Source organism: Oncorhynchus kisutch, linkage group LG12, assembly GCF_002021735.2.
Source record: "Oncorhynchus kisutch isolate 150728-3 linkage group LG12, Okis_V2, whole genome shotgun sequence".
Taxonomy (NCBI): domain Eukaryota; kingdom Metazoa; phylum Chordata; class Actinopteri; order Salmoniformes; family Salmonidae; genus Oncorhynchus; species Oncorhynchus kisutch.
This window is the reverse complement of record NC_034185.2, coordinates 20,494,163-20,519,376: the sequence shown is the minus strand read 5'-3', so window position 1 is coordinate 20,519,376 and position 25,214 is coordinate 20,494,163. Positions and strand designations below refer to the sequence as shown.

At 46.2% G+C, this 25,214-nt stretch overlaps 3 protein-coding genes across 5 annotated transcripts in view; 2 read left to right on the top strand and 1 right to left on the bottom strand.

Moving 5' to 3' along the window:
- The window catches only part of LOC109900671 (monocarboxylate transporter 10-like), a 72,173-nt gene extending 62,749 nt beyond the window's left edge, over window positions 1–9,424 (top strand). For both annotated transcript variants that reach the window (XM_020496403.2, XM_031837065.1), the window contains exons 4-6: window positions 4,383–4,526; window positions 4,700–4,928; window positions 6,060–9,424. In XM_020496403.2, the coding sequence (XP_020351992.1) occupies window positions 4,383–4,526; window positions 4,700–4,928; window positions 6,060–6,298 (612 nt within the window). In that variant the 3' untranslated portion in view covers window positions 6,299–9,424. The remainder of the gene's footprint in view (window positions 1–4,382; window positions 4,527–4,699; window positions 4,929–6,059) is intronic.
- Window positions 9,425–10,257: 833 nt separating this feature from the next.
- LOC109900670 (sodium-dependent glucose transporter 1) lies at window positions 10,258–16,258 on the top strand. Of its 2 annotated transcripts, XM_020496402.2 has the most exons (5): window positions 10,258–10,777; window positions 12,028–12,196; window positions 13,403–13,519; window positions 13,616–14,727; window positions 14,843–16,258. In XM_020496402.2, exons 1-5 carry the CDS (start codon window positions 10,490–10,492, stop codon window positions 14,939–14,941), a joined length of 1,785 nt encoding a protein of 594 aa, XP_020351991.1. In that variant the 5' UTR covers window positions 10,258–10,489; the 3' UTR covers window positions 14,942–16,258. The 2 variants fall into 2 exon arrangements, with proteins under 2 accessions (XP_020351991.1, XP_020351990.1); XM_020496401.2 differs by having other exon boundaries at window positions 13,616–16,246.
- Window positions 16,103–25,214, bottom strand: part of LOC109901354 (DNA polymerase zeta catalytic subunit) — a 121,542-nt gene continuing 112,430 nt past the window's right edge. The window contains exons 23-32 of the mRNA XM_020497383.2: window positions 21,723–21,967; window positions 21,483–21,591; window positions 21,116–21,313; window positions 19,884–19,993; window positions 19,682–19,796; window positions 19,330–19,467; window positions 18,912–19,102; window positions 18,080–18,326; window positions 17,405–17,605; window positions 16,103–17,191 (exon numbers count right to left, since the gene is read on the bottom strand). Of these exons, the coding sequence (XP_020352972.1) occupies window positions 17,051–17,191; window positions 17,405–17,605; window positions 18,080–18,326; window positions 18,912–19,102; window positions 19,330–19,467; window positions 19,682–19,796; window positions 19,884–19,993; window positions 21,116–21,313; window positions 21,483–21,591; window positions 21,723–21,967 (1,695 nt within the window). The 3' untranslated portion in view covers window positions 16,103–17,050. The remainder of the gene's footprint in view (window positions 17,192–17,404; window positions 17,606–18,079; window positions 18,327–18,911; window positions 19,103–19,329; window positions 19,468–19,681; window positions 19,797–19,883; window positions 19,994–21,115; window positions 21,314–21,482; window positions 21,592–21,722; window positions 21,968–25,214) is intronic.

Here is a 25,214-nt window from a genome sequence, read left to right as displayed (position 1 = left end):
TCAATAATTTGCCCCTTGATAACCAGCGCACTTCTGTATGGTGTAAAAGTGTTGCATGGTCGCTGCCCATATCATTGCATAATGCAGAGAATACACGAGAGAATTCAGGGGACTTGCATTAACAAAGCTAACCATTTTCACTGTAGTGTCCAAAACGTCCTTCAAGCTGTCAGGCATCCCCTTGGCAGCAAGAGCCTCTCGGTGGATGCTGCAGCGTACCCAAGAGCCTCTCGGTGGATGCTGCAGCGTACCCAAGAGCCTCTCGGTGGATGCTGCAGCGTACCCAAGAGCCTCTCGGTGGATGCTGCAGCGTACCCAAGAGCCTCTCGGTGGATGCTGCAGCGTACCCAAGAGCCTCTCGGTGGATGCTGCAGCGTACCCAAGAGCCTCTCGGTGGATGCTGCAGCGTAACCAAGAGCCTCTCGGTGGATGCTGCAGTGTAACCAAGTGGTGTCGAGATCAACTGCTTGCATGCGCATTACCACTCCACTATGTCTCCCTGTCATGGCTTTTGCACCACCAGTACAGATACCAACATGAGCATCAGCTACGTTTGGCTACATACGGACCGTTAGTGGAATTCCCACGAGAGAGTAACTGTTAATGTGATTGGATGTTAATTATTTGACTAGGCTACCTGTATTTGACATAGTGTGATTCATCACTCCAGAGAACGCTTCAGAGTCCAATGGCGGCGAGCTTTACACCACTCCAGCCGACGCTTGGCATTGCCCCTGGTGATCTTAAGTTTGCTCGGCCATGGAAACCCATTTCATGACGCTCCCAACGAGCAGATCTTATGCTGACGTTGCTTCCAGAGGCAGTTTGGAACTCAGTAGTGAGGGTTGCAACCGAGGACAGATGATTTTTACACGCTATGCTCTTCAGCACTCGGCAGTCCCGTTCTGTGAGCTTGTGTGGTCTACCACTTCGTGACTGAGCCGTTGTTGCTCCTAGATGTTTCCACTTCACAGTAACAGCACTTACAGTTGACCGGTGCAGCTCTAACAGGGCAGAAATTTGACGAACTGACCTGTTGGAAAGGTGGCATCCTATGACAGTGCCGCGTTGAAAGTCACTGAGCTCTTCAGTACGGGCCATTCTACTGCCAATGTTTGTCTATGGAGATTTTATACACCTGTCGACAACAGGTTTGGCTGAAATGACCTAATTCACTCATTTGAAGAGATGTCCACATACTTTTGTCTATTATATAGAATTTGTGCTGCCCAACCAGTGGGCATCCGTTCATTTATTTATTAAATAATAGGATGCCCACTGGTTGGCGTTGGGTTCTTTAGCAAGTAAAGGGTAGATCGATGACCCAGCAGTGTTTAAGGCCCAGGTTCTGCTGGGTAATATAATGGACAAATCGCAGGCCTGGCATCTGAGCCAGCAGGGAGTGGGACACCCTGTGTACTGGAGGAATGTTGTCTGTGGGCTTTAGAACTATAGCCCCGTGAAACCAGACTGACCACTGAGCTTACGTTTTGTTTCACTTGATACGTGAAGTGAAACAGAATGTGAGCTCGCAAGATCAGGCTGGCTTAATGAGACTACAAGGTCATACCATGGAATATAAAAAATTGGCACAAAAAAATAGTAGATATTTGGGCAGCACAAATTCTTCCGCTAAAAAGGTCACTAGTATGCGTCTGTGACATCTTCATAGCCGATGAGTTCAGACTGTCAATCTACCTGACCAGATGTACAAGTAACTGACAAAATAATGGAAACACTTGAGTAAATGAGGTATACAAAGTGTATTGAAAGCAGGTGCTTCCACACAGGTGTGGTTACTTAAGGAATGAACATCCCATCATGCTTAGGGTCATATGCAAATGCAGGGTAGGCCATTATTTTGGCTACCATGGCTATTCCCTCATAGGATGACAATGCCCCCATCCACAGGGTACGAGTGGTCAATGGTTTGATGAGCATGAAAACGATGTAAACCATATGCCATGGCTGTCTTAGTCACCAGATCTCAACCCAATTGAACACTTATGAGAGATTCTGGAATGGCGCCTGAGACGGCTTTTTCCACCACCATCAACAAAACACCAAATGATAGAATTTCTCGTGGAAGAATAGTGTCCCTCCAATAGAGTTCCAGATTCTATGCCAAGGTGCATTGAAGCTGTTCTCTGTAGGGGTGGCCCAACAACCTTTTAAGACACTATGCTGGAGATTCCTTTATTTTGGCAGTTACATGTAGGCTATCATGTGACTTAGGGTGCTAGCCCAGGCTGAGAATGCCCTGTCACCCCGTGCACATTCCGACTGGAACATCATTCTCTTGTTATGCACTTTTTTCTCTACGCATATTCTGACTTTGCTATTCATCCACTTTTTTTACACCCCTTTCTCCCCAATTTCGTGGTGTCCAATTGTTTTTAGTAGCTACTGTCTTGTCCCATCGCTACAACTCCCGTACGGGCTTGGGCGCACTGCACCCATCCCGCCACAGGAGTCGCTGGTGCGCGATGAGACAAGGATTTCCCTACCGGCCAAACCCTCCCTAACCCGGACGACGCCCCGCAGACCTCCCGGTCGCGAACCCAGAGTCTGGTGGCACAGCTGGCGCTGCAGTACAGCGCCCTTAACCACTGCGCCACCTGGGAGGCCTTATTTTTTTTAATTTTAAGGACAAATTCTTATTTACAATGATGGCCTACCTCAGCCAAACCCTCCCCTAACGACGCTGGGCCAATTGTGCACCGCCCTATGGGACTCCCGATCACGGCCGGTTGTGATACAGCCGTGGCTCGAACCAGGGTCTGCAGTGACGTCTTAGACCACTGCGCCACTTGGGGGTGGAGATTTTTAAAATGGTGTGTCTACAGCTACACTATGCAAACCTTGACTTAATTCCACCACCTTTAAGCATGATGAAGCATGATGAATAAGGTGGGGCAACCTGTCGGTTTCAAGTGGAATAACATCAACTTTATTTTTCCTATAGAAATACCACTCATTCTCCATGCACTGATTTACACATGGATAAAATCTAGGTAAATTAGTATGCTGTTTGGAGAAGGAGAATTGTAAATAATGAATGACAATTGTTAAATATCTATGTTACCTTGTGATTGCTGGAGACAAATCATATGGCAGCAAACTGAAGCATATCAACCCATCACCTTTTCCACAGGGCAGTTTATGAAATGCCAGCCTTATAACCTGGGATGAAGTTTGGAGACCCAAGCTATAAACTTCTGTAGCTATGCACAGATTACAGTATAGTGCCAAACTTACCGAGTTGATTTATGATTTCTAGAATCTTTTAATTATATTCCCAGACTTTTCACTTTTTCTCCAATTTGTATTGTGTTAAATATTAGCCACTATCGGTAGCCACCTTCAGTTATACCCAAATAGGCTACATTTATAACTGTCACTTTAGTGTTAGCTTCCTTACATTTACCTTTCCTCTGTCACGTTGGTGTGGTTGTTCCTGAGGATCCCTAGCAATAGCAGATCATATTTGGGACATGGAGCCTATTTGAATCATTATGGAACACATTGTGTGTTTGTGTGTGTTTGTGTGTGTGTGTGTGTGTGTGAGAGAGAGAGGGAGAGCTCTCTGATAGGTCATGGCTGGATGAGGTGTGTGTTTCACAGCTGCTCTCATTTAAGACTACACCGTGATGGGAGCATTAGATGAGGGTCAGGGAGGTGGAATACAGGCTCTGTGACTGGGAGGCAGGAAGAGGTTTTGATGTAGTCTTTGGGGGCTGTAGCTACTGGCGGGGCTCCAGGTACCGGGCCGGGCATCCATGCCTCCCCAGCTCTAGGCTCACAGAATGGTGCTCCTGGGTAGAAGGGACCGGCAGCGGCCTTGAACAATCAACATCTGGGCTGCATTTCACATGCTCTGATATACTATGACCGCAACTATGTATTCCCAGATTTCCCAGATTTTTGTGTCACTTTGCCTGTGAATTGAGCAGAATGATTTTCAGGGGCTGCTGTAAATATTATATAGGGGTCTGATATGTAGAACTGTGGAGATGGGGGTGGGTTTTATTTGCTTGTATGAATGGTGTGCCTCCCCCAGGTGTAGAGCACCCTCTCTGGGGCATGAGTGAAAACACCTGCTGTGTAGCTGTTTTAGGCTGGCACCAACTCACACAACTCAATGTATACACTTACACAAACACACATGTAGATCCCCAATGAATCATGCACGTACAGTGCTAAGACATTGTGTTCCATATGCTTCCCTTTTCATCACCCCATCCCTCCAATGACATCTAGAAGCAAAGCATCTATAATTCTTTTGTCAGTTTTCCACTCGACATACCATTTGATTTGGTAGCTGTGTTCTGATGTGACTGAGTGCTGATGAGGTGGTCGTGTCCTCCGTGTCTGTCCCATAGATGAAGCACGTTCAGGAGCGCTTCGGAGAAGATGCCAACAAGGAGCTTCTGCTCATGTGCATCGGCATCACGTCTGGCGTGGGCCGCCTCATCTTCGGCCAGGTGGCTGACTACGTACATGGAGTCAACAAGGTCTACCTACAGGTAACGCTTACTTTTCTTGAGATCCTACACAGGCCAGACTATGACGAAGTCTCAAGTCTGCCCTAATTCCTAATTCCTCATATGCCATAACCATTACTGTAATCAGTTGTTGCAATGCTGCTGTGTTCATCACATTTACATCTCCTCCCTGACATCCCCTCCTGTCCCCCCAGGTGTCTTCAGTCATGGTCATTGGCGTGATGTCCATGATGATTCCTCTGTGTCATGTGTTCGGAGGGCTTATCGCTGTGTGTCTGCTAATGGGCCTGTTTGACGGCTGTTTCATCTGCATCATGGCCCCCATCGCCTTCGAGCTTGTGGGCTCCCAGAACGTGTCCCAGGCCATCGGCTTCCTGCTGGGCATGATGTCTGTGCCCATGACCGTGGGCCCTCCTATTGCAGGTATAGTACAGTGGACAAGCCAGGCTGCATCCCAATGCTCCGCCCTTCTCCCCTCATAGATTTAACAATGATGGATACTACCTCCAGTGCTTAAACCAATCCAATGCACACTTTAGGAGAAGTGTGGAGGGGAAAAAAATACTTGATTTGAATTGGGATGCAGCCCCAGTCTCTGTAGAATCATGACAACATTCTGCTGGGGACAATAGGACATTCTGTTGCTGCAAGATAAGTTATACAGCCACACGGTTAGTTTGTGCTGTTTTGTGGTTTGAAAGATATGAACATTTAGCTTGATGTAAAACGTTGATGCGTTTCTCCCTGGAGTTTGATATGGGTTGTTTTTCTATAAACTGGTGCCACCTGGTGTTTATCTGTGGAACTGTGAAAGTAGGGTGTTACATTCATACTCCACCAAACATAGAGGTACATAAATGCATCTATTCAGAACACGGCAACTTCACACGTTCTACAAAGTTGATATGAGTAGAGACATTATGTCATGAATATGATACATGTGTAAGAAATTATATACCCTGTGGAAAATGTATGTCAATTCCACCCCTGGAATGTTGAGTGCACAGACGTCCATTCATGATAAGCTCTTTCTAACTTGGATGTCATTCATATCCACATGAGTCATGTGCAACCTGTTTACACTGTACTACAAACGAAGCATCTGTTTTCCTCAGAAATAGACTGGCATTCCAGGGAGAGGGAAGGAAACTAAGGGAAAGTCAGGAAGTCATGCAACTCGGTGCTGACGAGGGATGGGAAACAACCACAAGGGGCGACGAACAGAGGGTGCTTATTGGCTCTGACCCTAATCCACTCAGTCTTCACTGGACAGTAATAATCAGCAATATTTGTATTACAAGAGTGAGTTTCGACACACTACTTAGTATCACTCAGTCCCAGCACAGATAAGCCTGCCTTTGTTTTATATCCGAGAGGACCAAATGAGGTGTTCACTGTGGTTTGACTGGGGGCATACTATAGCTGACCTGTGGGGTTCAGGGGTGCTGCTGAACTTTGTACCTCGTTTTGTTGAGGCCAGTTTTTAGGACACTACATGAGTCATGATGAGCGACTCCCAGATGTTGATTTTTCTCTTTCTCTCGCTTTCTCCAGGGTTCCTCAGGGACAGGCTGGGGAGCTACGACGTGGCCTTCTATTTGGCTGGTATCCCTCCCATCGTTGGTGGGGCCATGCTGTGTCTGATCCCCTGGGTGGAGGCTAGACGTATCAGGAGAGAGCAAGAGGCAGCCACGGATGGCACCCAGGAGCAGATGCTGAAGTTTAAGAGGGACAGTGGGGGTCAGGGAGATGCACTAGCAGCAAAGACTGCAGACCCCAATTCTGTCATCTAAAACACACTCAAAACAAAGAGATGTGTCCAGACATACAGAGTTCATACTCACTTGCAGGTATACACTTGGAACTGCTGATTATATATTTTTAATGATACAAGTATAGACGAAATATGTATTGACCTGTGGTGTATGTGTAAACAATATTTTAATGGCTGCTTTTGCCGGAGAATGTGGGGAAAATGTTGAAGTAATAATAGATTGAACATGAATGTGATCTTGAAGAGCTATGCATCAGATTGTTGTTTTCCATCAATCTTACAGCTGTTGAATTAACTTAAAGGTTAAAATGGAAAATGGAGAAATCTCACATTTTATATTTCTTACAAGGGAACACACGCATTACTTGGGTGCTTTTTGAAGGCTGCAAGCACTTATTTACATAAGAATAGCAGAGGCCAGTCTCGCTAGCAAATTCTCCCGTTTTCAATGTGCATTCTTTAAGGGCATTGAGGATCATTATTTTCATTGAGTAGAAATGTCCAATACAAACTTGAATAGGCTTTAGGCTTTGCAGAATTTTGAAAAGATAAACAAACTAGATTTATTGGGTTTGTTTTTATAACTATATTTCCAATCAACACTGGGGACATAATTGACCATATATGGTCAAAGAAACTATCTATTGTTTCTCAAATGACCCCAATCATCTCATAAGTAGTATAAGTACTTGCTTGTCTTGACTACAGTATAGCAAAGATACAAAAAGTATACTGGTGAGTAGATTTAATAACCAGGAAAAATGCTGTCAACGTTAAGTCACCCTTTTCTGTTTATCTGTGGGGTTTTTGATACTCTTTAAAACATGGCAAGATTGTGAATGTGTGGGGAATTAGTGAGTTATATTTTTGAAGTATGACCCGCGTGTACAATATCACTTCAATGAAGTACTGTATGCGATAATGAGTGGCGAGGTAGCTTGTTTCTAGTGGTTGTAGGATTTACCATTGTCTTAGTTTTAAAGGTGCTCGGGCACCTCAAGGGAGCAGCTTAAAGCACAATTAAAGCGTCCCGCACATGAGATGTGAACTGTCATCTCAAGGCTGCAGTAGTCTGGACCTGAAATAGGCCTGACTTTACCTGAGGCTGTATTCAGTTGTAATGATCTCTGATAGTTTAGCTTATTTTGCCCACAAAGTGCCTAAAAATCATTTTCAGTGTTTCTACATCAGAACCAGCATTGTCATTTCATTGTACGTAGTTTATAGCCAGCACAAAACAGGATCCTAAAACTAAACGTCTGCTTGTCCGACTATGCAACGTGAGTGAAGGATGAATGTTGATTTGTAGGGAGTCATTTACATGAAACGTGGATTAATTAATTCATATTATGAATTCATTTATTGTTGAAGTTGAGTATTTTATCCCGCACATATAGTAAACCAATATTATACTTTCAGCATATCTTCTAATTGTAGTAGGCTCACTCGCTCCACCATATGTCATTGACAAAAGTGACCATTAGTCAATGGTTAACTTGACTCAATGTAACTGTGCTCAGTTTAACCTTTTATTAGAAAAAGTATTTGTTTTAACGATCATATTATTTATATTTATTTGTTTCTAGAATTTGTTTAGTGGCTGATGTCATGCCATAATTGATGGGTGTTGGCCTCTCTCATTGTATTGAAGGCCAAATGGTCCACCATTTTTTATTTTGTATTGATTCTTCTGCCTGTGGCCTTGAAATGTAAAGAAAAGAAAATGGCTGATTTGTCTACAGCCAACTCTGTTTACCAAAGCACCACCCTCAGGATAGTTTATTAGGCTTTTCAAACATGTTATCACCCCCTTGCAATTCAACAATCATTGATAATTATAAAGATTGCCCTTGGAGAACTTGAGAACCCACAACTTTTACAGTGAAGGATTTTGACTCGACAATCCCTTGACCACTAAGCACGCAGAAAAGTCATAATTTATCAAAATCCATACTATCCAGCTTTGTGGGTTATTGGTTTCTCCAAGGCAAGACTTGTGACACAATCTACCTCCGATGTCATGCAAATGTCTGGTATTTTGTCCTGACAGGCTGGAGGTTCAAATGATTACAAAACGGGCCATGTTTCCCTTCCCGCCATGGTCCTTTATTTATTATCCAAACATAAGGAGAGAGACTGTGTAAAAGAGCATTTCAGCTTCCTAGACATCATTGTTTCCTCAAAGGGTGTGTTGCTGCCTATCTGTACCACAGAACAGTGTTTGTGTCTGAGAAGTACAGTACTTCAGTGGAATTTTGTGACCTGGGAAATGCTAATAAATCTCTAATTCTGAGAAGACAAGTTGCTATCTTGAACTTCAATCTTGCTTTTGGAATTAGCTCTTTTTTAAGGTTTGAATGTCCACATTTAAATGTTTTGCTGTTAACGTCAAAGTGAAATAATACCCTTGTTTACAAGGAATGTTGGAGATGTTTTGTTTTACTAACCAGAGAATATCTTTCCAATAGTGCATTTCTAATTATATATAATTCGTTTTATATATATTTTTTTACATCATAGATACACAGTTGCGCAATTCACCAATGAAAGCCTCAGGTAATTTTTCAAGTATTGTAAATTCCTGAAATTGTACCTCCCAGAGGTTTACTGAGATGCCCCTTTGCCATAAACCATACTAATCGTTTTAGTATAATTATTGATTCTCATACTGAATGAATTCCTTGCCATCCAAAGAAGTTTGTCACTTTTTGGAAATGTCCCAGTATTTAGAGAATGTAAAGAGAATGTAAAGATGAGTCTATTCATGTTCTACTTTTGTTAAGTGGCTAAAGACCAAATTCAACAGCATATTGTTTGAAAAGGTGTAATAATATGTTTCTACGTACGTATGTAGGTTATATATAGATTTTTATAGCAACTCTTGCTGTACACAGGAGTAATTGAGTGTGTAGTGATGCCTCCTGTAATGCGTACTGTCACTAAGAAAGGTATACCTTCACCCCATGTTTTCTGTCATTTTCCTGGTTCACTTCTTTATTGTGTTCACATTGTGTATTGCTTATCATCCTAATCCCACATAGCTTTATTTAATCATTTCAGCATGTTATTGCGTTTCATGAAGTCTTCATATGGTTTTTTAAAATTGCATGATTGTGTGATATGTAATAAACACATTTTAAATACATATTTTTAACAAAGGAATGACTGATTTTTTTTCTTGAGTTTCTCACCGCTCTTCAGTTGCATCATGGTAAAATTATTATAGGTCACACACTCACAATTTGAGTGTTTCAACGTGTCTGTATAGGGCCTAGTTTATTTAAGCGACTTGTTTATTTATACTTTATGCTTATACACACACACACCAGTCTTCAGGCTCCTACTTTCTAAATGATTAACACCTTCCTAATATTGAGTTGCACCCACTTTTCAGCCACTCAGATCAGCCTCAATTCGTTGGGGCCTGGACTCTACAAGGTGTCGAAAGCGTTCCACATGGATGCTGGCCCACGTTGACTACAATGCTTCCCACAGCTGTGTCAAGTTGGCTGGATGTCCTTTGGGTGGTGGACCATTCTGGGGGAAACCCAGCAGCGTTGCAGTTCTTGACACAATCAAACCAGTGCGCCTGGCATCCACTACCATACCCTGTTCCAAGGCACTTTGGGGTATATTATTGTGTTACTTTATTTAGTAAACATTTCCTTATCTTTCTTGAACTGCACTGTTAAGGGCTGGTAAGTAAGCATTGTATGGAAAGAGCAGGTGTTCCTAATGTTTACACTTAGTGTATAAAGCAAAGGGTGATTGTAATTGTGTGCTGTAATCCAATGTCAATATTGGACCACCCTTTTAATTTATAGCATTTTTACAAGTATAATTCATTTTTTTTGTAGTCGTGCATGTAAAGCACAGAAGCACAAATATTTATAATGATAAAGAAAACATTTCACATGTCTAGTATGATCGCTAGATGTCGCTGTATTCGTGAAATAATTTCAATCATATGACTAGTACTTCCTGTACGCTGACGTCCATATTGTCATACACTTGACATATGGAACCACGGCTTTTACCACCCAGCCAACGTTCCCCATGTCCGATTCTTCATGCAATGAATGAATGACTCAAATTTATCAGCAAGTGTCGTTGAAGGAACGGTCAGTGCGCGCAGTTTGTTTACCAAACGCACTGGCGCAAGCTTCCCAACCAGCAGGATACAGCGCAGCCATAATTTGACAGCTCGACCATGTCTGCCTCGGCCGCCAGAGATCCTGTTGTGAAAACGAAGCATGTTCGTTTCGCAAGAATGAAGGAGGATGATAATAACGATGACCAAGAGGAACATACTCTGTTTGACAAGAGGAAAGACACAAGGCGAGGGGTGAAGAGTGTAATGAAAGGGAGGAAGGAGAGTTCGAATTCGGGGTCCGATGGTGAGGTTGAAATCATCGGTGGAGTTAGCAGCGCCAGCGGTTCTGGAGGCTGCAGCGGCTGGATCATCACCATGGCGCTCTGTGCATCGTTCCTCGGACTGGTAAGAGTGCTTGTTGTTAGGCTAGTAGGCAAGTAGAAGGGACTGCATTTGACAATTTTGTCAACATCAAGGCCCTGAAATTAGCTACTATTTTTCGGAAACCGTTTACCGTTTAAGAACCAAACAGAGCAGAACGAGAGTTTATGTTGGACAAATGCAGGTACCAGTAGGTCCCTCCCCGTTTCGTTCTGTTTGCTTCCGTTTAAGAAACGTTTAGCATATTTTGGTTTAAATGGAAATTATTGTTAGGATTTTATTTCCCTATCCCCATATATTCGCTAATACTAAATCGCAGGTTGTCTTTAAATGTTTAAAACGTCATCTTATTGTACACGAGTTTTACAAAGTCAATGTATTCCCATTCAATAAGATTTAGCCTTTCCAATATGCATTCATTGAGTTCATTATTTCTGTGATTGTGGTTGTTTCAGTGGAGGTAAAATGAGCTTTGTTAGGCCTATATCCTGAATGAGCAGAATTTTTATTTCAGGGCTGTAAAACCAGCCAGGTCACCCGTGATACAAGTCAGTATTCGAAGTTCATCCATGTCTGAGGACGTTAAAACCCGCCACCATGGGCCACAGTGAGCGCTGTTACGTTCAAGTAGGTTTCGGATTTGCTAGGGCATTGGACGGGGATGGGCGTAAGCATATGATTCTGGTGCCAAAGGTTGCATGTTCAACCACAGCGATAGATGTCTCAAGGCTTTTAAGCCTATGCCAAATCTTGCCTCAACAATTCGGGGTTAATGCCTAAACTGTGGGGCCAAAGATTGCATGTTCGAATACAGTGATAACGTTGTTTTTGAGGATTTTAGTTTAAAGCCTATGCCCAACCTTAACCATTCCGAGTTAATGCCTAACCTTAAGATTTCGTTGTTAATACCTATGCTTAACCCTAACCTTAACAATTCAGAGTTAATGCTTACACTTGACCTTGAGCACTTTGACGTTTGATAAACATTTCATTTTGAAATGGCTCTTCAACTTCAGAACTTTTACTTCCTGACACCTGTCCAAATGTACAATTTTGAATAACTGTCTTCTTAGAATGGGACATGAAAACAAAATGTTTACAGTCTTTACCATTGGTTGCCACACAAAGTTCAAAATATATGTATCCTAGAAAATGATGGGGCCCTAGATGCTACCAATGTTTGCCTGAGAACTGCACAAGGGGCAGGGCTGTATCTTACTTATACTTGACAATACTAGTAAGTGTTTTTTTAAATGATTATTTCTGTCTTCCAGGGGATGAGTATCTCTGTTTTAGGCCCCACGTTTCAAGACCTGGCCATCAATGTCAACCAGGACATCAGCAATATCTCCTACATCTTCGTAGGCCGCTCGATGGGCTATATAGGCGGCTCTGTGTTGTCAGGAATTCTCTTTGACTGCATGAACAGCCTTCTTCTGCTGGGTATGTCTAACAAATTATAATAAACAGAAACTCAAACCACAAATAAATGATGTCCGTTGGCAAAAAAAACCTCCCATTATATTTAAGCTCTAAGGTTTGTGGTCCCATATGGCTCAGTTGGTAGGGCATGGTGCTTACAATTGTTGGTCTGCCAGGGCCACCCGTATGAAAAATGTATGCATGCATTATTAGTAAGTCACTTTGGATAAAAGCATCTGCTTTAGTGGCATTTATTATTATACTGAACAAAAATATAAATGCAACATTTAAATTGTTGGTTCCATGTTTCATGAGCTGAAATAAAAGATCCCAGAAATGTTCCATATACACTTATTTCTCTTAAATTCTGTGCACAAATTTGTTTACATCACTTGTTAGTGAGCATTTCTTATTTGCCAAGATTATCCATCCACCTGACAGGTGTGGCATATCAAGAAGCTATACTGAACAAAACCATAAACGCAACATTCTACAATTTCAAAGATGTTACTGAGTTACAGTTCATATAAGGGAAATCAGTCAATTGAAATAAAATCATTAGGCCCTAATCTATGGATTTCACATGATTGGGCAGGGGTGCAGCCATGGGTGGGCCAATCAGAATGTTTGTATTCCCCACAAAAGGGCTTTATTACAGACAGAAATACTCCTCAGGGCTGATGTGGTTACTCATGTAGACTATGCCAGAATGGTGCACATTGTGCTGGGGACAATACAAGGCCACTCTAAAATGTGCAGTTGTCACACAACACAATGCCACAGATGTCTCAAGTTTTGATTGAGCATGGAGTTGGCAGCCTGACTGCAGGAATGACCAATAGAGCTGTTTCCAGAGAATTTAATGTTCATTTCGCTACCATAAGCCGCCTCCAATGTCATTAGAAAGAACTTGGCAGTACGTCCAACAGGCCTCAACCGCAGACCACGTGCCCAGTCATGAGAAATCCATAAATTAGGACCTTATAAATGTATTTCAATGGACTGATTTCCTTATATGAACTGTAACTCAGGAACATCTTTGAAATAGTTGAATGTTGCGTTTATATTTTTGCTCCATATATATTCGCCTACACAGTATGCACAAAGCCTTACTGTAAATGCATCGCGTATGTTTATCAAAGAATGCTATAGGTTGTTTTTTGTGGGTGTTCATTACCTTTTTCCACAATGCATGGTGCACTGTATAACACTGTATTTTCATCACAGGCCTTTCCATGTTGATCACAGCGTTTGGGATGTTTGCAATCCCTTTCTGTAAGACAGCCCTTCTCCTCACTGCTCTGATGTCCAGTATTGGAGTTTCTATGGGCTTTCTAGACACAGGTAGGTCTTTAATATAGTAAATAGGTACTTACTGCACAGTACAAGACATGGTCCTTAGTGAATGCCTCTGATGCCATTTACTGTCCTCCCTGGCAGGTGGTAATGTCCTGATCTTGCAGACGTGGGGAGATCAGGCTGGCTCTCACTTGCAGGCCTTGCACTTCAGCTTCGCCGCAGGGGCCTTCGTCTCGCCCATCATCGCCAAGCTGCTCTTTGGAACAGACTTGGAGCTGGATGTGGCTACGAACGGCAGCATGGCAGCCCCGCCTGTAACATTGACCTCCCCACCTGTCACAGACGATGTGTTCCAAACACAGTCCCCTTATGAACCCAAACGCTATGTCCTCAGTAGCAGCACCCTCAAGTCCATGTGGGCCTACATTGTGATCAGTGGTTTCATCCTGTTAATCTCCCTCCTCTTCTTCATCCTCTATGCCCGCCACAGGCCCCCTCAGGGCAGGGCACAGACCCCCTCAGGGAAGCACCTGGTGTCAAAGCATCACAACGCACTCATCGCCATGCTCTTTGTCTTCTTCTTCTGGTACGTGGGGGCCGAGGTGGCGTACGGCTCCTTTATCTTCACCTATGCTAAGGATTATATCCATATGGACGAGGCCCAGGCAGCAGGGCTCAACTCCCTGTTCTGGGGGACGTTCGCTGCCGGCCGTGGCCTGGCCATCTTCTTTGTGTCCTGCATGCACCCAGGCACCATGATCCTACTGAGCCTGGTGGGCTGCACCCTGTCCTCCCTGTTCCTCACCCTCTTCAGCACTAACAGGGTGGCCCTGTGGATCTGCACTGGTGTCTATGGTGCCTCCATGTCGACCACTTTCCCCAGTGGGATCTCCTGGGTGGAGCAGTACACCACAGTGACGGGGAGATCGGCGGCGGTTTTCGTGGTGGGGGCAGCCCTGGGGGAGATGGTCCTGCCCGCTCTGATGGGCTTCCTGCTGGGGAGGATCCATGGTCACCCCCTGTTGATGTACCTGACCCTGGCCACCGCCACAATGACCTCCATCCTCTTCCCCTTCATGTTCTGGCTGGCCTCGTCCCCCAGCGGCCCCAGCAGGACACCCCGCATCAGGGGCCGCAAGGAGCCCGACGACAGTGAGTACCGCCAAGGCCTGCTGGACTCAGGAGCCAATGATGAGGAAGAGGAGCAGCAGGAGGATGACGAGGCAGACCAGTGGAATGACGCCGACTTTGAGGTAATCGAGATGGATGACGCCAGCCTTATAAACTCTCCGAATAAAGCATTGTTATCTCCTAATAAAGCGCTCTCTTTATCTCCTAATAAAGCGCTCTCTTTATCTCCTAATAAAGCGTTGTCACCTCCTAACAAAGGGCTCCCACCACCTGATGTTACGGGGACATCAGGCGACATCAGTGCCACATCTGTCCCCTCTACTGCCCAGTCCCTAGAGCCCACAGTTGGGACCTCTTTTTCAGACTCTCCCGCTCTGCTGGGGGACTCACCCGGACAGAAAAAGCTGCTTTCCCTAGACCGGGAAAAGAGGGACTAGGGGCTTTATTCAAACCATATCGTGGAAATTTAAAGGCAATGTTCCCGCATTAGCAGAGAATACATTCACGGTAAACGCTGCATAAATCAGATCAATCCAAAAGTACTTTGACATTTCTAGTGCGCAATCGGTAACGCTTCAGCGATACGCATTGAAGAGCCCTAAACCTGGTATTCAATCCAATTGCGTTTTGTCCGCAATGGTCCTTTTAAAGGCATTGTTCCTTCGTTCGCGGAGACTGCATTCACAGTAAATGCTGCATATGTCAGCTCAATCGGAAATTAACTTTTTAGTGGCAGTCACGAAGTGCAATCGGAATGAATCACGCCTAGGGGTTCTAGTCTGGGTGTGAAATGCACCATGAGTGCTGTAAAGACATTACAATAAGTACTTCATATATTAGTATTCTACAAGAGCCATGTCTCCTTCTCTCTCGAGAAACTTGTTTGTTAATGTCTGGTTGTTTGTCATGTGCTTCTTTGGCTTGTTAACACTCACATGTAAGGGCTCTATTTAATCTGGATCGCTGAAGCGTTACAGATTGCGCAATAGAAATGCCAAGGTAATTTCCGATGGTCCCGACATATGCAGCGTTTACCGTGAATGCAGCCTTCGCTAACGCGGGAACATTGCCTTTAAATTTCAATCATGACTTTAACGTTGAACTTCCCGCGATACGGATTGAATAGAGCCCAAAATGTTTGATACTACGGATTTACCCCACAGTTTATGTCTACTACGTTATTTGAGGCTGTGTTTAGGGGGAAAGTTAGGCCTCTTACAACGGTTGCTGGTAATGAATACTGAAGAATCACCAACGTAACACTGAAAATAGGTTCCTTTAGATATCTTGGATGTAATTTTCTTTGTCATTCATATTTAGTAATATGTGAATTCTCAGCAGTTAAAGATAGGATGTTAGCCACCAATGTGGCCTGACTATGAATTATGTTTTTGTCAGACCTTTGAATGAAGTTTGTTTTCTGCAACAAAAAAATATATTTTAGAAAATCATTTAGAAGTGTTGTGCAGTGATCAGTTGTAGTTTTTCATTCAGATGTGTGATCTTTGTGCTAATAACTTGATCAATCTCAGAATTGTTCTATTAAAACAATGGAAATCACAACCATGACAAAATACTAATACATGGAGTTTTATTAAACCAATCCTCAACCTGCAGCCACAGCAATGTCCATTAAAAACGGAAAAAAACTAACATTTCCTACATATTTCTTTTTACATTTATACAAATCCACAGATCCTGTGTATAGTTGATTTGGGAAACAATAGAATCCATCTTGACATCGTTAGATGAAATATGCTGTTAACATGGAGAAAGCATTAAAACAAAAAGCTTAAGGAAATAATATACTCTTGCCATAAATGATCCAAATACAGTATTGCAACAGTCCCAGAAGTAAAAACTGAAATGAATACTCCCCGTCCTCTTTTGATAGGCATCAGTGTCTCGGAGTATAAGGATTATGCTTTGCCAAAATGGACATAAATACAAATCGAGGCGGGAAAAAAACATTACCATGGCACACAAACAGAATGGATAAAAAATAGCTAGTTGATTTGTCCACTGTGATTACAGCTTTCCTTTTTTAATGCTGATGCACAGAGAGAATTCAGATGGGCACTGTACAATAACTATTTATAAAATGGTATTTGATATAAAAAGGGAAATTAAGTTAGTGGTTTCTTTAGTCAATCTTCGCATCGTCGGGAGCTCCTTAGGAATACCGTTCAGGCTTACAAGTCGCTACAGCGAGTTCAGAATAAAACGGTAAGGTCCTCTTCGATCAGAGTCAATGCCATCGTTATGATACAGACGAGACCATCTGAAGAAAAAACATCAGCTTCACGCAGAACCAACCAATAGCAGCGAGAGCAAATCAAAACACCATTTAAAGGAAAAGACAAGGAAACACTGAGCCGGATGAGACAGCGGTGGTTTAGCACCAGAATAAGAATAGCAGAGCAGTGGGCCAGAACGTGATCAGAATCAGAACTGCTCCAGGAGCTGTCGGAGGTAGGGCACCTTGGAGAGCTGTCTGTTGACCCGGGACAGCTTGTAGAGCACAGGACAGTCCAGAGACACACACAGAACCTGCCGCTCCACACTGCCACTACAGTTCCTACAGATCTGGACCAATGGAAAACAGGAGGCTGGTTAATGGAGTTTAACACTAATGAATCGTTAAAGCTAGTTCAATCAATCACAGTGTTAAAAATACAATTCTATGCTTGGCTCTCTCGCTCTACTCTTATCTTTTTAGAAAAACTCAAATGAGCTTTAACATATCTGCATCCTGTGGTAGCTTCCCAGTGATGTCCTGCCCCCCCCTGTCCTGCTAACCTGTAGCAGCTGATCTTGCTGGCTCTCCCACAGCCGCATGTCCTGGTTGAGAGTGATGGCCACGCGTTGGGGCTCGCCCCGGCAGCTGGTACACACCCCTAACTGGGTAAGCTCGTCACACACAGGACAGTGCAGCGTGGTGAAGTACTGGGAGATGGTCCCCTTCCTCTCAGCCACGGTGGAGCACGATGCCTTCTGGACCTGAACAGAGAGGACATGTTTCGAGCCATGGGCTGGACTATAATAGAAAAGTGGTCATCAATCACATAAATGTATTTATCATCAAGACTGTCATTCACTATTTGACAGGGCAGACACTGTTTTATCCTCTAAGAGCTATGTCCCTTTGTGCTTTGGTCTGAAGCAGGCTACCAAGACAACAGCATGAAATGAGCATGTCCTATACACAATTCACCACTAGATGGCAGCGTTGGCATCTCAAAAAGGCAGTGCCTCTAAATGACTTGGGCATTGGATGAGTCTCATTCGATTTCTGACATGTCTTTTGTTGTCCGTCTGCACTACATTCTGGACAAAGCTTTCAAAATCATTATGTCTGTGTGTGTCAACAAACATCAATCGTTTAATCAGTCCATCAGTTTAATGAATCCCAGTAACTAACTTTTAGAGCAGATGGCCCACCCCTTCATCTGCACCACTCTTTCATAGCCTCACCCTGGGGATCTCCTGGTACCAGCTGAGCACGTCCACGCCAATGAGCTGGAAGATGCGCTGCAGCGGGGGCAGGATCTGCTTGGTGATGTAGTAGGTGGCGTTGAGGCGCAGATTCGGGTCCTGCAGCACCTCCAGGGGCCGCCGCACCAGCTGGATGAGGGGCACACCCGGCCTCCCGTACACAATCACGTAGGGCACCCTCTCGCCCGCCCGCGGCTCCAGGCGCCGGTCATAGGCCATCATACGCCTGGGGGGGGGGGGGGGGTCAAGACAGTAAAGGAATGGCTGGTTCCTGCTTATCTAGCCCCCTTGATATGTGCAGTTATATCCATATTGTGGTGTAGGACCACACATGCAGTATTCAGATTTTAAAATGATCACATTTGTATATTTTTCTTCAAAAGGGAACATATACAAATGAAACATTCTCCATTTGATTCCTTGTTTTGTACTGCAGCAAGATAAATGACTGTAATAAATTGTCATAGCTAATCTTCATGAATCACGCTGAACATTCCCCGCTTAAACCATCTGAAATCATATTTTTCCACCCATTAGGGCTGGGTTGCTAAGCAACTGTCTCAGGTACAGTACACTGAGCTAGGCCGGTTGTAGTGCAGGCAGACAATGGGCATTCTGGGAAATCAGTAAGTGGCTTCACAAAGAGCAAGCAGGCAGACGAGAGGGAGGTCTCTCACACACACGTCGGCCCACATACACACACATGCCCACACAATATTTCTCAGTGATGCTACTGTTACCGTAATTCAGACAGTATCCTGTCATAAACACTAGGACCACCCTCCCCTCAGGCGGCGTGTTGTTGGTGTACCTGGTGAGCTCCAGAGCAGGGACGCAGGTCCCTGGCCGGTAGGAGCTGCTACCCCTGTACTCCTTAGCGAAGGTCAGGTCCTGCATGCTGGCCTTGGCCTCCAGCACCTTCCCACACTGACGCTGGACAAACTGCTTCACCTGGCTGATGTCCCGCGTCTCAAACAGCAGCTTGATGGAACGCTCCAAAATCTATGGAGATGGGGAGGTCCCACACCAGTCTATATTCTATACATCGACCAGGCTCACTGCTACCATAGAACATATTCGAGCAAGGACTGTTTTAAAAATAAATCCTTTCTCCCATTCCTATCTGTGTATTAGTCTCAGCACGGGCTGCTAATATACATCTGGCGTGACTGTGAAGGGTGTAGACAGAGTGAGAGAGCAGGCAGAAATAGTCAAATGTTGCCGGTTACCTTGGAAACAGCAGGGCATCCGTCTCGGTGCACTGTTTCGATCCCCTTGGCGTGGAACACGGGGTCCTTCTGGTCCAGGCTCTCGTACATGTAGCCCACGTAGCGCTTCTTTGTCTGGAGCACGCACGGCAGGTACACCTGGGATCACACACACACACACACACACACACACACACACACACACACACAGGATTAAAGTAATGGTTCTGTAATTAATGCCCTAGACTCAAACAAATACCACACACAATGTCAATGCAACCTAATTCACACGCTGTTGATTGAATAAGACACACTGTAAATAGACTGACACAGCCAGCCAGTCTAGACACTTCATACCGAGCAGAGAATGTACCTTCTCAAACTTCAGCTTGACAGGCTTAGGGTTGGTAGCAGTCACTGCCTCTGCGATCTCGTTGCCGATCATGAAGGCCTGCTCTTTAGTTGCTCCCTTTAGTAGGACAAACATGCTGAAAGAGACAAGCAGAGAGTAAAAGAGTCAGAAAAACCAGACGATACAATACCTGATGATTCATTCTCTAAATCTCATCCCTTACCTGTCTGTGTCCCCGTACACAACGTGGGCTCCCCATTTCTTGGTGTCGTTGACCAGCTTGATGGCTCTCTCCAGGGTCTCCCTGGCCTTGTGGACAATACTGTCACCAACCTAACGACACCATACAGGGGGAAAGATAGCTGAAAGCTTTTTTCTCATGGTTAAGGTTAATACAAAACCCAGCTAACAACTGATGGGAGGGAGAAGAAAAGGAGACAAACTGTATCACGTTGACTTTAGAAACAGTGATTTAGATTGATTACGTATACACTGAGGCCAGTTTATTAGGTACACCACCCCATTCACAAAAAGGGTTCGCTCCTACAGACAGTGAGTCACGTGGCTGTGGCTTGCTATATAAAGCAGGCATCGAGGCATTCAGTTACTGTTGGATTGAACGTTAGAATGGGCAAAACAAGTTACCTAAGTGACTTTGAGCGCGGTATGATCGTCTGGCCTCCTGGGCTTTTCACACACGACACTGTCTAGGGGTTTACAGAGAATGGTGCAATAAACAATAAACATCCAGTCAGCGGCAGTCCTGTGGATGAAAACAGTTTGTTTATGAAAGGTTGAAGGAGAACGGCAAGAATCGTGTAAGCTAACAGGCGGGTCACAAACAGGCAAATAATGGCGCAGTACAACAGTGGAGTGCAGAACGGCTTCTCAGAACACAACTCGTGGAACCTTGTTACGAATGGGCTATTGCAGCAGACGACCACACTGGGTTCCACACCTATCAGCTAGAAACAAGAAGAAGTGGCTCCAGTGGGCAACGCCATCACCAACACTGGACAACTGAGGAGTGGAAAAACATTGCCTGGTCCGACATATCTTGGTTCCTGTTGAGTCATGCTGATGGCAGAGTCAGGATTTGGCGTAAGCAGTATGAGTCCATGGCCCCATCCTGCCTGGTGTCAACGGTACAGGCTGGTGGCGGTGGTGTAGGGAATGTTTTCCTGGCACACGTTAGGTCCCGAGATACCAATTGAGCAACGTTTTTATGCCCAAAGTATTCAGACTGTTCTGGCGGCAAAGGGGGGTCCGACTCAAGATAGGTACTAGATGGGTGTACCTAATATAAACTGACCACTCAGTGTATATTATCCTTTTAAGAGGAAATGATTTTCACAGCTCAAACGTTTACAACACAAACAACAACAGGAGAGAAACAGTTAACAGTCAGATTTTGGTGAGTGTGGCAGACCGTGTGTGTGAACCCCAGGCCCTCACCTCTACGCTGGGCATGTGTCCAGAGCAGTTGGCGGCGGCATAGCCGTTGGCGATGAGCTTGAGTCCCAGCTGCCTGGCGTCCAGCAGCCTCATCAAGGTCTTATCCTGCTTGTAGGTCTTCATGGAACGCTTCACCATGAACCACATATTCAGTATCTCCTCCAACATGCTGGGCAGGACCCCCTTCCTCACCGTGGGCTGGACGGAGAGGACACACAGGCACACACGGACAGTTCCGTCTTAGAAGAGACATGATAGTTTGTCGTTTGTTCAATCAAAAACCCGCCGACTCCAGAAGAAAAAGTGAATGTTAATCACATGACAGTAGAGTACCATGTCAATGACAGTATCAGAGGACTAGTTGTACCTTGACAAAGGCGATGCCGTTGGGAGAGACGGTGATGTCATTGCGGAGTTGATAGAGGAGCTCAGGGGGAACCCTCAGGGAGGTGCAGCCAAACTTAAACTCATCGGCCCTGAAACAACTCACAGTGGTTGGTCTCTGTACCTTGACTCACATCTTAACCTATCAGAATGATAAGAACGTGTGTAGTGTAGGCGTGCATGCTTGGTGTGTGTCTCTCTCTATCTAGGCGTTGTCCCTTACGTTCCCATACTCTCCACGTGGCCCAGGCAGGTAGAGTAGCAGTAGTTGTAGGCGATGGCGATGGAGGGGTAGAGCGACTGGAAGTCCAGCACCACCACAGAGTTGCTGTAGAAGCGCGACTCAGGCTCCATGACCAGCGGGATGCACTGTGGCGCCCTCTGCTGGGCTCTCTGTTGTATGCTGGGCGTAACAGGGATGTAGTTCATGGGCTTGGCCACACGCAGCATCATGGACTCCACACGGTACTGCATGGAGAAAAGAGGGAGAGAGAGCAGAGTGAGACATGGTACAGCAGGGAGGAGAGGGCAGAGTGAGACATGGTACAGCAGGGAGGAGAGAGCAGAGTGAGACATGGTACAGCGGGGAGGAGAGAGGGCAGAGTGAGACATGGTACAGCAGGGAGGAGAGAGGGCAGAGTGAGACATGGTACAGCAGGGAGGAGAGAGCAGAGTGAGACATGATACAGCAGGGAGGAGAGAGCAGAGTGAGACACGGTACAGCAGGGAGGAGAGAGGGCAGAGTGAGACACGGTACAGCAGGGAGGAGAGAGGGCAGAGTGAGACATGGTACAGCAGGGAGGAGAGAGGGCAGAGTGAGACATGGTACAGCAGGGAGGAGAGAGGGCAGAGTGAGACATGGTACAGCAGGGAGGAGAGAGGGCAGAGTGAGACATGGTACAGCAGGGAGGAGAGAGGGCAGAGTGAGACATGGTACAGCAGGGAGGAGAGAGGGCAGAGTGAGACATGGTACAGCAGGGAGGAGAGAGGGCAGAGTGAGACATGGTACAGCAGGGAGGAGAGAGGGCAGAGTGAGACATGGTACAGCAGGGAGGAGAGAGCAGAGTGAGACATGGTACAGCAGGGAGGAGAGAGGGCAGAGTGAGACATGGTACAGCAGGGAGGAGAGAGGGCAGAGTGAGACATGGTACAGCAGGGAGGAGAGAGCAGAGTGAGACACGGTACGGCAGGGAGGAGAGGAGAGAGGCAGAGAGACATGGTACAGCAGGGAGGAGAGAGGGCAGAGTGAGACACAGTACAGCAGGGAGGAGAGGAGAGAGAGCAGAGCAGAGAGACCTGGTACAGCAGGGAGGAGAGAAAGAAAGATGTGAGACATGGTACAGCAGGAAGGAGAGGAGAGAGAGCAGAGTGAGACACGGTACAGCAGGGAGGAGAGGAGAGAGAGCAGAGTGAGACACGGTACAGCAGGGAGGAGAGGAGAGAGAGCAGAGTGAGAAACACGGTACAGCAGGAAGGAGAGGAGAGAGAGCAGAGTGAGACACGGTACAGCAGGGAGGAGAGGAGAGAGAGCAGAGTGAGACATGGTACAGCAGGGAGGAGAGGAGAGAGAGCAGAGTGAGAGACACGGTACAGCAGGGAGGAGAGGAGAGAGAGCAGAGTGAGACATGGTACAGCAGGGAGGAGAGGAGAGAGGGCAGAGTGAGACATGGTACAGAAGGGAGGAGAGAGAGCAGAGTGAGACATGGTACAGCAGGGAGGAGAGTGAGACATGGTACAGCAGGGAGGAGAGGAGAGAGAGCAGAGTGAGACATGGTACAGCAGGGAGGAGAGAGGAGAGTGAGACATGGTACAGCAGGGAGGAGAGGAGAGAGAGCAGAGTGAGACATGGTATAGCAGGGAGGAGAACGAGAGAGAGCAGAGAGACATGGTACAGCAGGGAGGAGAGGAGAGAGAGCAGAGTGAGACATGGTACAGCAGGGAGGAGAGAGGAGAGAGAGCAGAAAGACACGGTACAGCAGGGAGGAGAGAGGAGAGAGAGCAGAAAGACACGGTACAGCAGGGAGGAGAGAGAGCAGAGTGAGACACGGTACAGCAGGGAGGAGAGAGGGCAGAGTGAGACATGGTACAGCAGGGAGGAGAGAGAGCAGAGTGAGACATGGTACAGCAGGGAGGAGAGGAGAGAGAGCAGAGTGAGACACGGTACAGCAGGGAGGAGAGGAGAGAGAGCAGAGTGAGACACGGTACAGCAGGGAGGAGAGAGTGCAGAGTGAGACATGGTACAGCAGGGAGGAGAGGAGAGAGAGCAGAGAGACAAGGTACAGCAGGGAGGAGAGAGCAGAGTGAGACATGGTACAGCAGGGAGGAGAGAGGGCAGAGTGAGACATGGTACAGCAGGGAGGAGAGGAGAGAGAGCACAGTGAGACACGGTACAGCAGGGAGGAGAGGAGAGAGAGCAGAGTGAGACACGGTACAGCAGGGAGGAGAGGAGAGAGAGCAGAGTGAGACATGGTACAGCAGGAAGGAGAGGAGAGAGAGCAGAGTGAGACATGGTACAGCAGGAAGGAGAGGAGAGAGAGCAGAGTGAGACACGGTACAGCAGGGAGGAGAGGAGAGAGAGCAGAGTGAGACATGGTACAGCAGGGAGGAGAGGAGAGAGAGCAGAGTGAGACATGGTACAGCAGGAAGGAGAGGAGAGAGAGCAGAGTGAGACACGGTACAGCAGGGAGGAGAGGAGAGAGAGCAGAGTGAGACACGGTACAGCAGGGAGGAGAGGAGAGAGAGCAGAGTGAGAGACACGGTACAGCAGGGAGGAGAGGAGAGAGAGCAGAGTGAGACATGGTACAGCAGGAAGGAGAGAGAGCAGAGTGAGACATGGTACAGCAGGGAGGAGAGAGAGCAGAGTGAGACATGGTACAGCAGGGAGGAGAGAGAGCAGAGTGAGACATGGTACAGCAGGGAGGAGAGGAGAGAGAGCAGAGTGAGACACGGTACAGTAGGGAGGAGAGGAGAGAGAGCAGAGTGAGACATGGTACAGCAGGAAGGAGAGGAGAGAGTGCAGAGTGAGACACGGTACAGCAGGGAGGAGAGGAGAGAGAGCAGAGTGAGAGACACGGTACAGCAGGGAGGAGAGGAGAGAGAGCAGAGTGAGAGACACGGTACAGCAGGGAGGAGAGGAGAGAGAGCAGAGTGAGACATGGTACAGCAGGGAGGAGAGGAGAGAGGGCAGAGTGAGACACGGTACAGCAGGGAGGAGAGAGGGCAGAGTGAGACATGGTACAGCAGGGAGGAGAGAGGAGAGAGGGCAGAGTGAGACACGGTACAGCAGGGAGGAGAGAGGAGAGAGTGAAACAAGGTACAGCAGGGAGGAGAGAGGGCAGAGTGAGACAAGGTACAGCAGGGAGGAGAGGAGAGAGAGCAGAGAGACATGGTACAGCAGGGAGGAGAGGAGAGAGAGCAGAGTGAGACATGGTACAGCAGGGAGGAGAGGAGAGAGGGCAGAGTGAGACATGGTACAGAAGGGAGGAGAGAGAGCAGAGTGAGACATGGTACAGCAGGGAGGAGAGTGAGACATGGTACAGCAGGGAGGAGAGGAGAGAGAGCAGAGTGAGACATGGTACAGCAGGGAGGAGAGAGGAGAGTGAGACATGGTACAGCAGGGAGGAGAGGAGAGAGAGCAGAGTGAGACATGGTACAGCAGGGAGGAGAACGAGAGAGAGCAGAGAGACATGGTACAGCAGGGAGGAGAGGAGAGAGA

Bases quoted from the DNA above. Each gene is read 5' to 3' on its own strand.
- LOC109900670 (XM_020496401.2), top strand. From the start codon at position 10,490: ATGTCTGCCTCGGCCGCCAGAGATCCTGTTGTGAAAACGAAGCATGTT. The intron at 10,778-12,027 runs GTAAGAGTGCTT...TCTGTCTTCCAG, and splicing joins GTGCATCGTTCCTCGGACTG to GGGATGAGTATCTCTGTTTT. The intron at 13,520-13,615 runs GTAGGTCTTTAA...CCTCCCTGGCAG, and splicing joins TATGGGCTTTCTAGACACAG to GTGGTAATGTCCTGATCTTG.